Below are 13,158 nucleotides of genomic sequence, written 5' to 3' on the forward strand. Positions count from 1 at the left end.
AAAAACAAACATTTCAAAAAGTGCAAAATATTAGAAAGCTAATCAGTGCTATTAATCTTTCCATGCAGACAATCTCTTGCTGAGATAAGCAATACAAATTCTGTAGCAGGGAATATGTATAAAATGATACTCTACAGAGTTTAAAAATAGGCTTGGTCAAGAGATTCCACATGATACAACTGAAGAAGCACAAATCATGTACAACGAAATACAGAATTCAAACCGAGTTCAGTACCCTACGTACTGTACAGTCATGATGCCACAGGTGCAGAGACAGATACAAAGTTCCTTCACAGCTGCCTGCCCCTCACCATCAGCAAACGCTTCTTCGCGCCAGCAGGGGTTTATCTAGCTACCCAGGGTTATGCTGCTCATCTTTGGTTACAGGGACTCATTCTCGCTTGTCCTTTGGTTTACTCATAAATAGTATCTATTCTGCTAATATGAAGAACAAATTTAAATTTGAAAACTTGACAAAAGCTTCCCCTTTAAAATATAATTGAATGCTACTTAATTCTCAGTAACCCTTACTTCAAACTGAGTTTATATAGTAAAGAAAATAAAAGAAGTCCGTGCCTCTGACACTTCTTAGTGGCTCAGCATTAGTCTACAAGCAGACGGACAAGTAAAGGCCAGGCACGGCTCCTGTTCCCCAGCCTTACCTCCGCCATCTCTAGGGTGACGGTGATTTAACCTTCCCTTTCCTTTTCTCTCTGGAAAGGGACAGAGACCACTGCTGTCAAAGGGATGGCTTAAGTGAATGTTAAATGCCAATGCACTGGATACCATGATATATTTACAAAAAACCCCATTTTTTATAAAAAACAAAAACACCTGCCTATGCCGCTCTATAAACAGGCCTATGGAAGTCGGAGAGGAGGGTAAAGGACTATCACAAAGAGAACTACAAGGTCGATGACAAACTCTGACCAATGAGAAAGAAAATACAGCACAGCGGTGAGCAGATGCCGTGGGAAAAATCAGTCTATGCGCACCCATCGTTTTCAAAGTACATCTCACTTTGCACGTTCTGACGCGGACTCTGCGCTGGCTGTTCCTTGGCTCCCACAGGCACAGGTTTTCCTCTCAGAATAAGAAACATTTCCCCAGGCAAAGCCACCTGCCCAGCCAACACTGCCTGTGCTATGAGGCCTTCAGATAAGCTTTCTGGATTATGGGTACCCAAATAGGCAATGGTGTTTACACAGTGTTTTCAAAGAGGACACACAATGCTGCCTTCACCCAAGTGGATACAGTGGTTGACTCTCACAGATTCTATTTCACCTTAAATGTACTGAAAGATTTTATTCATCACCAAAGCAGCCTGTCAAGCTGTGTGATTTCCGGTTTGTCAGCCTGTATAACTTTGCCCTCAACTTAAGAACAGAAGCTACTATCAAATAACCAAGTCAGATTTCATCTAGAGTCTCCCCATTTGAAGCATGATATAAAAGAACAGGTCTAGGATATATAACCTCTTTGCTCTATAAAGATGCACCTGATGTGAACTAAACTATCCACTGTCAACTCCGAGAGCAGCTCAAACAGCCGTGAAAATGAACAGCATCCGTGATTCCTTGCGATCAACCGTCAGCTGTAGAGAGTGAACGATACTCTCTGTAGCCACAGTTTAGTCCTTCACACAGTATTTGTAGAAAAGAAAAGAAAAGCTGGCTCAAAAGAAGTTGCCCAACAGTCTTTTCCATACCCACGCAGCCTTCAAATGCAGAGAACGCCAATGAGAGATAAGTGTACCCCAAAATGCCTTCTGAATCTCCAGAGCCTGCTTCCAAACTAGAACATTTGCTGAAGATAAGCAATAATTTCATAGAAAAATTTCTACCAAGCCAAAAGAAATCAAACTCAAAACAGACTTTATACTATCTCAAGTAATAAGCAATAAAGGACCGCACCTGCCATCCAGAATTAAAGATGCAAACAGCCCCCACTGTGGAGAGTGGAGAGTGGCAAGTGCTTCTGTGAAGCCAGTTGTAAGAAGTAACAGGGTCTTCCCTTTGTCTCTCCACTCACTTCCGAGATAACAACATTAGCTTCCAAAGGCCCCAGTGGGACTAAGTAAGTGGCAGGCAACATGCAGGAAATCACGCAGCTGCGGAGAAGGAAACTGCAGCGACAAGCAGGTGGATTTGCGGGGGGAGGATCCTTCAGTGTCCGTCTAGGGAAGAGCAGAACAGAGGTCACGATGCAGTCACAACTGGAAAGCAGCCAGGCAGAATGCCGGAGTCTAATGCATGAACTTTCTCATTATACATCTAAAAGGCGGGACTTAAATCTCAGGATGGGCTGTTCATCATTAAAATTGTAACTGTTGCCATGGAACTCTTAGATGACCAGAACTATTTAGATTCTGAGTTTAGATCCTAAAAAATCACAGGTGTTACTGGACCAAGTCACTTGAAAAAACACACACAAACTTTCTCTAAATGGGCTATTGCACTTTTTCCTCAGCAATTTTAACCAGAGCTCCTCTAAATATGAATAATAACCTAGACCTTGGTGACAGGCAACAGACAAGCACATTTATAAAGAGCTCAAGGCTACACTGTTCCTCATGACATGTTAATATGTAGGAACTATGCTACATACATGTCATTTAAAAAACTTACATTAAGCAGCCATACATGGTTCATTTTTACTGTAAAGGCTGATCAAGGAAGATGCCCTGGGTTTGGTAGATTTCTTTGAGGACCAGCAATACTGTATCTTCAGACTCCCTGTAAAGAGAAAAACTTGGGTTGTAAAAAAAAGAAAACTGAAGTTTACACTAGATGTTATACATATATTATCTCATGTAATCTACAAAACCACCCTACGAGTTCTGTTACAAAATTTCATTTTACAGTGGAATATTATTCAGCCATAAAGAATAATGAAATCTTGCCATTTGCCACAACGAATGGACCCAGAGGATGCTAAGTGAAGTAAGAGACAAATACCATATGATTTCACTTCCACGTGCAATCTTAAAAACAACACAAATGAACAAAAACCAGACTCGTATATATGCAGAGAACAAACGTGGTTGCCAGAGAGGAGAGGGATGGGGGGATGGGTAAAATAGGCGAAAGGGATTAAGAGGTACAAAATTCCGGTTATAAAATACAGAAGTTATGGAGATGAAAAGTACAGCACAGGGAATATAGTCAATGATGCTGTAATAACGTATGGTGGCTATACTTATCATGGTGAGCACTGAGTAATGTAAAAAATTGTAAATTCACTATGCAGTGATTCATCTGAAACTAATATAATATTGTATGTCAACTACAATTTTAAAAAAATGTCTAGCATTATGTCTGGTAATACAAAAAAACTAGTACTAAATGACCAAACAAGAACCATTCGCTTTCCACAGAGCCCATCTTGGAACAATATGGAAGAGCCATCCAGTTGGTCACCTTAATTTTTTAAATGTTATTCACCTTTTTTTTTAAAAGATAATACAACCATATGGGTCAAAGTTCAAGATATGAGAGTATAATAATGAAGTTTCCCTTCCACCTGTTTCTTAACCACTAGTTCCCATCTTCTGACAATCAATGTTATCAACTCCTCATGCATCTTCCAGATATTATTCTGTGTGTGCGCAAGCAATTACTTATATCCAGTTCATAAAGAAATTTGACTATAAAAAAACATCATGAAGGACTGCCTTAAGGATACACAGCTCAAACATTTTTCTAGATCCATGGTTCAACATTTTTTTGAATCATGTATCTACTTGAGAATCTAATGAAACCAATGGATTTCTCCCCAGAAAAGATCATATATATATATCCAAAATTATAAATAAAATTTCATTGGATTCATATGCTTTTTGTATACCCCAGAAATCCCATACACAGACTTCAGGTTAAGAAATTCCTCCTATGCCAGTGAGGGGGCATTAGCTAAACTAGATGTTAAAACGGCGTGATCCTGGTGCATAAATGAATGGATCGATAGAAAAGAAGAGGAAGCTCAGAAGTAGTCCTAAATCTATTTAGGAATTTAACAGAGTGAGACTCTCAAATCTACTAACGGTGTTGTGACAAATGGATAGTCATCTGGAAAATGACCTGAACCAATCTATACCTGTTACTAGAATAAATCCAAACTGAATCAAACATTCACATGTAAAAATGAAACCATAAAATATCAGAATAAACTGTGGTAAGGAATTCTTCGGAGGATAAAGAAGATCTAAATATGGCACATATTCTAGAAGCCAGAAAGGAAAAATCAAGAAATATGACCACATAAAAAAACAATCTTTTCCACTTAGCAAACACCAATGTTTGCAATGTCAAAGACAAACTGGGGAAAAGGCATTTGCAACTCATCACAGACTAATCAACAACAAAAAAGACAATAAACATAAATATAAAAGAGAATAAAGAATATAGATAACTCCCAGGAAAGGAAATAAAAATGGTCCTTAAATATACGTCAAGATGCTCAATCTTATTCATAACCAGAGGAATGCAATTTTTTAATAATAAAAGGCAGAAGATTTATCTGATCTGAAGAGGAAAAGGAGCATACGAAGACTGCAGTTTAAAAACTACAGCATGCAAAACACATACACTGAAAACTACAAAACACTGCTGAGGGAAATTAAAGACCAAAATACACTGAGACATACTGTGTGTGTGGATCAGAAGACTCAGTATTATTCAGATGTCAATTCTCCCTAAATTGATCTGTAGATGAAATATTTGCAACCATAATCAAAATCTCAGAAAGCTTTTTGGTTGACATTAACAAGCTCAATCTAAAACATATGTGGAAATGCAAAGAACCTACAATAGCTAAAATAATTTTAAAGAAGAATAAAGTCGGATGACTCACAATACCTGATTTCAAGACTTATTCTGAAACTACAGTAATCAAGACAGTGTTTTACTGGCATAAAGACAGACAAATTGACCAGTGGAACAAAACAGAGCCAAGGCAATTCAATGTTTTCTCCATCTGAATAAACTTTACAACAAATGTTGCTACGACAACTAGACAGCCACATGCAAATGAAGGAACTTCAATCCTTACCTCACACCATATTAAAAAAATAACCAAAATGGATCACAGATCTAAATATAAAAGCTAAAATGATATAACTTCTAAAACACAGGTAATATTTTAATGGCTTTGTATTTGGCAAAGATATCTTAAATATGTTAAAAAGGCACAAATGTCAACAAATTGGACTACATCAAAGTCAAAAACATTTGCTCTTCAAAACATTCTGCTAGAAAAATGAAAAACCGAGGAAAAAACATGTATCTGAAAACGACTTGTAACTATAGTATAGAAAGAACTCAGGCAATTTAATAAGATAATCTATTTTTTTTTTTTTAACGGGCAAAAGATTTGTACAGACAGTTCACCAAAGAAGATGTATAGATGGCAGGGCACTGGGGTGGCTCAGTCAGTTAAGTGTCTGACTCTTGGTTTCAGCTCAGGTCATGATCTCAGGGTCGTGAGATCGATTCCCACATGGGGCTAAGAGGGTCTGCGTGAGATTCTCTTCCTCTCCTTCTGTCCCTCCCTGCTCTCTCTCTCAAATAAATCTTAAAAAAAAAAAAGACTCTCTAAATAAATAAATACAATCTTTTTTAAAAAACACAAAGATGTGTAGATGGCAAACACATGAAACCATACTCAACATCATTACTCATTAGGGAAATGCAAATTAAAACCATAATGAGGTGCTATTACAGCCCATTTAGAAAGGCTAAGAGACAAATCATGAATTAATCATAGCAAGTGTCCTTGAGGATATGGAGCAATTGGAACTCTCCAACACTGCTGATGGGAATGGAAAATGCTGGCAGGAAAATAGCTTGGTGGTTTCTTTCGAAAATACTTTTACCATATGACACCCAGCCATTATTCTACTCCTAGATATCAACCCAAAAGAAACTAAAGAACATGTCCATACAAAGTCTTACACATGAATGGTCACAGCAGTTTTATCTGTAATAGCCAAAAACTGGAGACAACCCAAATGTCCATCAGCAGGTAAATGGATAAACACATTGCGGTGCACTCGTACCACAGAATACTACTTGGCAATAAAAAGCGGAGAAACTGATACACAAAACAGAGAGAATGAAGGAAATCATACAAAAAAGAGTTTATATGATTCCATTTATATAAAAGTCGTATGCAAACTAATTATAGTGACAGAAGCAAATCAGTGGTTCCCTGGAGATTGGCACAAGGAAACTTGGGGATGGTTATGTTCACTAATTTCATTATAGTAGATGGTTTCACAGATGTATATATGTCAAAACTCATCAAATTTATATATGTTAAATATTTATAGTTTATTATATATCAATTATGCCTCAAAGTCTATATATGTAAATATTTACATATTTATATATGTAAAGGTATGTATTTTTTTACAGTAAGGGACCATTTTTCACCCAAAGAATTGGCAAAGATTGAAAAAGCTGATAAAACTGTGCTGGAAAAGCTGTGGGGAAAAATATATACCTGGTGGGAGTACAAAAAGGTACAACCTTTATTTGGCAATAATTATCAAACATTACAAATCCATGTATCCTTTATGCCAGCAATTCCAATTCTAAGTATTCACAGATATACTCATGAATAGGTAAAATGACATAAACAAGGTGTGTAAAGAGCAAGAGACAGAAATCTAAAGTAACCCCTCCATACAGGATTAAATAAATCATGGTACATTCATACAGAATACTAAAGCTATAAAAGAATGAAGAAACTCTATATATGATAGGCAAAAAACTCCAAGACTTGCTAGTAGAAAAACCAGGTTACATAACAATGCCTATAATATGACACTCTCTGTACTTGTTAAAGGAGAGAAATAATATATTCACACACTCACACCTGTGCTGTGTACGCATAAAATAGACCTCTAGAAAAAATTTGAAGAAATGCATGTTACTTGCATATGGAGAGAGAACTATCTAGCAGGGAACAAAATGGAAGAGAGGCTTTCATTATTTGTCTTTCTTTGAATGGTGAACCATATGAATGTATGCACACTCAGAAATCTTTAAAAAATGCCTTTTTTTTTTTAAGATTTTATTTCTTTATTTGTTAGAGAGAGCACAAGCATGGGGAGCGGCAGGCAGAGGGAGAGGGAGAAGCAGGCTTCCCACTGAGCAGGAAGCCCCATGTGGGACTCGATCCCAGGACCCTGGGACCATGACCTGAGCCGAAGGCAGACACTTAACCAACTGAGGCACCCAGGAGCCCTAAAGAATGCCCTTTTCACAAGGATGTGAAGAAAGGGGAACCCTCTTGCACTGTCGGTAGGAATGCAAACTGGTGCGGCCACTCTGGAAAACAGTATGGAGTTCCTCAAAAAGTTAAAAATAAAACTACCCTAAGATCAAGACTGTCTTTGAAGCTGTCCCTGAATTTAGGGCTAAGAGAACACAGCAGCCCAGAAAGCCAGGAATGGAGATCCTGCGGGAGGAAGGGGTTCATCATGGCAGATGACCTAAGGCAATTCCTGTATAAACAATTACTCCGTGTTGAAGGGCTGTGTTGAAGGGCTATTGTCGTGTCACACACAGTGCCTGTTATTAAAGCAGCCAATGATAGTGCTTCAGAGCATGCTTTCAGACCTGGTTTCTTACCTACTTTTGCCCTTGCAACAAACCAAGGGAGCAAGCTTGGACTTTCAAAAAATAAAAGTATCATCTGTTACTATAATACCTACCACGCCATTCAATGCAATCATTGACCTTTGGTGGTGAGTTTCGTAGCCAGCAGTAATGCCCGTACAGGACTAACTGTCAGCCTCGAAAAGGAAATCGCTCCATTATTTGAAGAATTGAGACAAGTTGTGGAAGTTCCTTAATCTGGCAATGGTTTCGATACACACCTTATTTCATTATAGCAGACACAATATCAATCCAGCAATCTTTAGACCACAAGAATACTTGTATGCACGTACTCTGGAAAGGGCCTCTTTTCCCACCTTACACCAAAGAAAGAGCCTATAGGTATAATTTATGGACAGACCGTTATCTTTTCTTGTGTCTTTTCTTATTTAGTGAGATCTGGGGATACCACAGAAATGGTTCAATACATCATAGCTCCCATGGAGTAAGTCCAGTCACCAAATATGTATGAGATTCTATTCAATGGGACGGAATCAAAATGGTACTTTGATCCACTTGAGCCATTAAGTGCTCCCTGTTATTATATAATATGCCCAGTCCTGCAGAATGAAGCAGACCGTTTTTATTGTGAATAATGAGAACATACTTTTTAAGATTTTATTTATTTATTTAAGAGAGAGAGAGAGAGCATGCCCGCGCACACACACAAGCAGAGGGAGCTGCAGGCAGAGAGAGAAGCAGGCTCCCCAATGAGCAAGGAGTGAGATAAGGGACTCAATCCCAGGACTCTGGGATCATGACCTGACCTGAAGGCAGACGCTTAACCAACTGAGCCACCCAGGCGTCCCCATATGCTTCTTTATATTGTTTTATTTCTTTGCATTGAATGTGAAGAAAATGGCTCAGTAAAAGTAATAAAATCAGTATAATCACTAAAAAAAAAAAAAAAAGAACTACCCTACGATCTAGCAATTGCACTATTTGATATTTATCCAAAGAATACAAAAACATGAATTCAGGGACACCTGGGTGGTGCAGTTAGTTAAGCACTCTTGATTTCGGCTCAGGTCATGATCTCATGGTTGTGAGATCGAGCCCTGTGCCAGCCCAAGCTGGGCGTGGAGCCTCCTTAAGATTCTCTCCCTCCCTCTCCCACTCTCTCCGCCTCTCCCCGCTATCGCTTCCCTCACCCCCATGCATGTTCTCTCTCTAAAACAAAAACATTAATTCAAAGAGATACATGTACCTCAATTTTTTTTTAAGATTTATTTATTTGAGAGAGTGAGGAAGTGTGGGGAGGAGGGGCAGAGGGAGAGGGAGGGAAAGTCTCAAGAAGACTCTGCATTGTGCACAGAACCCAACTCAGGGCTCAATCCCATCACCCCGAGATCACGACTAGAGCCAAAACCAAGAGCTGGGTGCTCAACTGACTGTGCCACCCTGGACCTGTGTACCCCAATGTTTACAGCAGCATTATCAACAATAGCCAAATTATGGAAACAGCCCAAGTGTCCATCAATAGATGAATGGATAGAGAAAAGGTGGTTTTTATACACAATGTAATACTACTCGGTCATAAAAAACAATGAAGTCTTGCCATGGAGCTACAGAGCATTATTATGCCAAGTGAAATAAGTCAGAGAAAGACAAATACTGTATGATTTCACTCATATGTGGAACTTAGGAAATAAACAAGGAAAGGAAATAAAAAAAGAGAGAGAGAGAGAGAGAGAGAGAGAGGCAAACCAAGAAACAGACTCTTAACTATAGAGAACAAACTGATGGTTACCAGGGCGGTGGTAGATGAGGGGAAGAGTTAAAGAGGTGACGGGGATTAAGGAGTGCCCTTGTGATGACCTGTGTGTGGAAGTGCTGAATCACTACCTTGTACATCCGAAACTAACATTACACTGTATGTTAACTAACTGGAATTTAAACAAAAACTTTAAAAAAAGGGGGGCACCTGGGTGGCTCAGTCGGTTAAGTGTCTGCTTCGGCTCAGGTCATGATCCCAGGGCCCTGGGATTGAGCCGTGGTCCTGGGATAGTCCTGGTTTCCAGCCCCATGTTAGAATCCCTGCTCAGCAGGGAGTCCGCTTCTCCCTCTCTTTCTCAGCCCCTCCCCCCGCTCATCCTCTCCTCAAATGAATAAAAAAAACTTAAAAAAAAAATAAAAATAAAACCTTAAAAAAAACAATAAAGAACTATAATTTAAGGGGCGCCTGGGTGGCTCAGTCATTAAGCGTCTGCCTTTGGCTCAGGTCATGATCCCAGGGTCCTGGGATGGAGCCCTACATCGGGCTCCCTGCTCGATGGGCCTGCTGCTGCTTCTCCCTCTGCCTGCTGCTCCCCCTGCTGTGCTCTCTCTCTCTGGCAAATAAATAAAACCTTAAAAGAAAAAAAAGATCCATATTTTAAAAAGAGAGTAAGAAATGCCTTTTTCAGATTTCTATCAAGCCATATCAACAGAGATCATTCTTAAGAGCATTATTTTGGCTTCTTACAGGATTGCTTTTATTGAGTTGCATTTTGACTATGTCATGGCCCCTACTGTATTTATTATATAGAGAGGAGACTGATTGTATCAAATAATAATCCCTTTACCAGAATTCAATAAAAAAAATTCCTCTCAAGACCTAAAAGTGAGACACCTGGGTGGCTCAGTTGGTTAAGTGTCTGCCTTCGGCTCAGGTGGGATCAAGTCCCGCATCAGTCTCCTTGCTCAGCAAGGGTTCTGCTTTTCCCTCCGCCTGCCACACTCTCCCAGCTTGTGCGCTAACAAATAAATACAATCTTAAAAAAAAAAATCAACCTAAAAGCATGCATTTTTTAACCCTTATCCCTTACCCACCTTATTTTCCTAGCTATATTTTCCTTTAGTTTCAATTTCTTTGGTAATTAAGTTTTCTGTTACCACGTATGAATTTCAGTAAGCATTATTAATCCATTCTACAACCCATCAGATAATTATATTTAATAATGATTAATTCTGTTGAATAAGTTGTGAGGACCTAATGTACAACATGGTACTGTAGTTAATAATACTGTATCATATACTTGGAAGTTGCTAAGAGAGTAATTCTCAAATGTTCTCTCTCTCTCTCTCTCTCACACACACACACACACGCCGATTATGTGAGGTGATGGAGGTGTTAATCATTTCACAATATATACATGCATCAAATCATATTGCACATCTTATACAATGTGTCAATTACATCTCAATAAATCTGGAAAAAACATTTAAACATTAAAATTTAAACATTAAAACAAAACAAAAATAATAAATTCTGATCTAGCAACTGTAAATACTTTCAAATGAGTTTAAAATACTTTTAGCAACAGTAATGTATTTTTTCCAGTTCATTAATATGTACCCATCCTGTCCCCCACCAATGACCAAAGGACACCACTTTTAAAACCAAGCTAGCTGGGGGCGCCTGGGTGGCTCAGTTGTTAAACGCCTGCCTTCACCTCAAGTCATGATCCCAGCATTCTGGGATCGAGCCCCGCATCGGGCTCCCCGCTCAGTGGGAAGCCTGCTTCTCCCTCTCCCACTCCCCCTGCTTGTGTTCCCTCTCTCTCAAATAAATAAATAAGATCTTTAAAAAAAATTAAATTAAATTAAATTAAAAAAAAAAAAAACTAAGCTAGCTGAACTCGTGGTTGCTGGCATCATCAGCCCATGCTCTACCCAATTGCAAAGTAAAACAACGTGTTTAAATCATTTTCTTTAAATGACATAACTGTGTTATTTTTTAACTGTCTAAATGAGAAATCACTCTAATCCCAAATGTACACTAGCCTATCCTCCCTTTTCTACATCTATCGAATAGCTGTGAAACAATTAGACCAAAAAAACCCAAAAAACAAAACACCCAGAAACAAAAACAAACATCACTTACCAGTAGCATAGATGGCTTTGTAAAGCAAATAAATATTCATTAAAACTTTCAATGGGCTTCTCTTGTAGCACATAGTCAATGCGCTGGCCTCCATTCAGCATTCCCACATTGATGGGTGGGACTTCTTCTTTAACTGCCACAGGGGTCTCTTCTGTGTTAACATCTGGACACAGAAGAACCATAATAACGATCTAAAGGCTTCCAGCCCTCCAAGATTGTCCTTACTTCCCCTCGGGCTACCAAGTTTATGGTAGGATGAGGGACTCTCTGCTCAGAAAGCTTTCTGCATCTTCCTCCTCTCAAGCCCCTTAAAGCTTCTCCTCAAGTCACACTGATTTTGTTCAATCCCATTTTTTCTTTCCTGTACCTCTAATAGCTAATTCATTGGCCTCTGGTTTATAAACTGAATGTAAGTAGGGATAGAAATCTTTGGGCAGTTGAAAATTAAAGCAAAAAGAATGCAACATTAACTGTGAAATAAAACAGACCAATGAATACACCGACATTCCCCTGTAAATGCAAGGTGCTTCACAGAGGAGGCTCCTAACATCACTCCCAGGGTTCCCAAGTGAGGGATGTCTTTTAAAGCCTCTTTCCTAGATGTTCAGCTTCTCTAGACATTTTTCCTCACAAATAATATTTTTCCATAATTTGTGGCTATTAGACAATAGAAAAGACTAGCAGAGCTAAAGGCCCTTTGGGGCTCACAGCATCGGTCCTATACCATGACTAAGAAATACACACCATGGAGTTACTCTTATCTGACCTAATGTAGGAAATCAAAGTGTACGGTATCACTGACCACTCAGCTTCTCTGAACTTGAATCAGATTCTGCTTCAGTTTCTTCTGTACTTTCTGAAGCTTGTAAGGCAGGGTAGGGAGCTCTGGTGAAAGACTTCCAGGCCATCCGCAGTGAACCCAGCAAGTTGTTCTTAAGGTCCATACTCATTCTGGTCAAGCCCTCTCTCAATTCTGAAACATATTTGAATAAAGAACATTATATGGTTTACAAAGAGTTTAGGGTCCAACGCAGCTAAACATAGTAAATGAGGTCCAGTCAGTTCGCACACAGTCTAGAATTACAAGTTCTGTACTCAGACTTACCTAAGTGCATTCGCTTCCTGCCTTTATGATGTGGGATCAGCATTGGCTCAAATTCTACTCCTGGGACCACCATCGGTTCAATCCTATAGGCCACAGGATCAAACTACATAGGAAAAATAATTGCTACAGATACCTCTGCTTAAGAAAGACAGTCTTAGGAACTGTGTATCATTATGAAAATAATTATAAGCTCATAAAAAAAAAAAGTTGTTCTGCCCCATCACTTTCAGATTCACACTACTGTAAACTGTCTCATTGCCGCAAAATAGTATAGAAAAAAGCAAATCAACACAACAGAAAATTATATGCTCTTTACCAATAAGCTCTAATATTCAGGTGAAAAAACACAACAGCTGTCCAATGCTTACAGGGTGATAGATATTGAAGAAGCCTTTGCATGTTGGAAATTTATAGTTGGGATCGATTCTTTTTAGTCCTCGGACAGTAAGGAACATTCCAATGGGAGATCCAAAGGCAAAGAATATTTCTGGTTTGTAGATGAGCCGGGGGTATTTTACAGACACCTG

General features: G+C 38.9%; 1 protein-coding gene and 1 pseudogene across 1 annotated transcript in view; one reads left to right on the plus strand and one right to left on the minus strand.

Annotated features, from left to right (window-relative positions):
* DDHD2 (DDHD domain containing 2) overlaps positions 1-13,158 on the minus strand; it is a 27,975-nt gene continuing 14,817 nt past the window's right edge. The window contains exons 13-18 of the mRNA XM_002917233.4: positions 13,000-13,155; positions 12,632-12,734; positions 12,329-12,499; positions 11,527-11,689; positions 2,628-2,735; positions 1-2,176 (exon numbers count right to left, since the gene is read on the minus strand). Of these exons, the coding sequence (XP_002917279.1) occupies positions 2,654-2,735; positions 11,527-11,689; positions 12,329-12,499; positions 12,632-12,734; positions 13,000-13,155 (675 nt within the window). The 3' untranslated portion in view covers positions 1-2,176; positions 2,628-2,653. The remainder of the gene's footprint in view (positions 2,177-2,627; positions 2,736-11,526; positions 11,690-12,328; positions 12,500-12,631; positions 12,735-12,999; positions 13,156-13,158) is intronic.
* LOC105236734 lies at positions 7,484-7,858 on the plus strand (annotated as a pseudogene).

Source organism: Ailuropoda melanoleuca, chromosome 18, assembly GCF_002007445.2.
Source record: "Ailuropoda melanoleuca isolate Jingjing chromosome 18, ASM200744v2, whole genome shotgun sequence".
Classification (NCBI taxonomy): domain Eukaryota; kingdom Metazoa; phylum Chordata; class Mammalia; order Carnivora; family Ursidae; genus Ailuropoda; species Ailuropoda melanoleuca.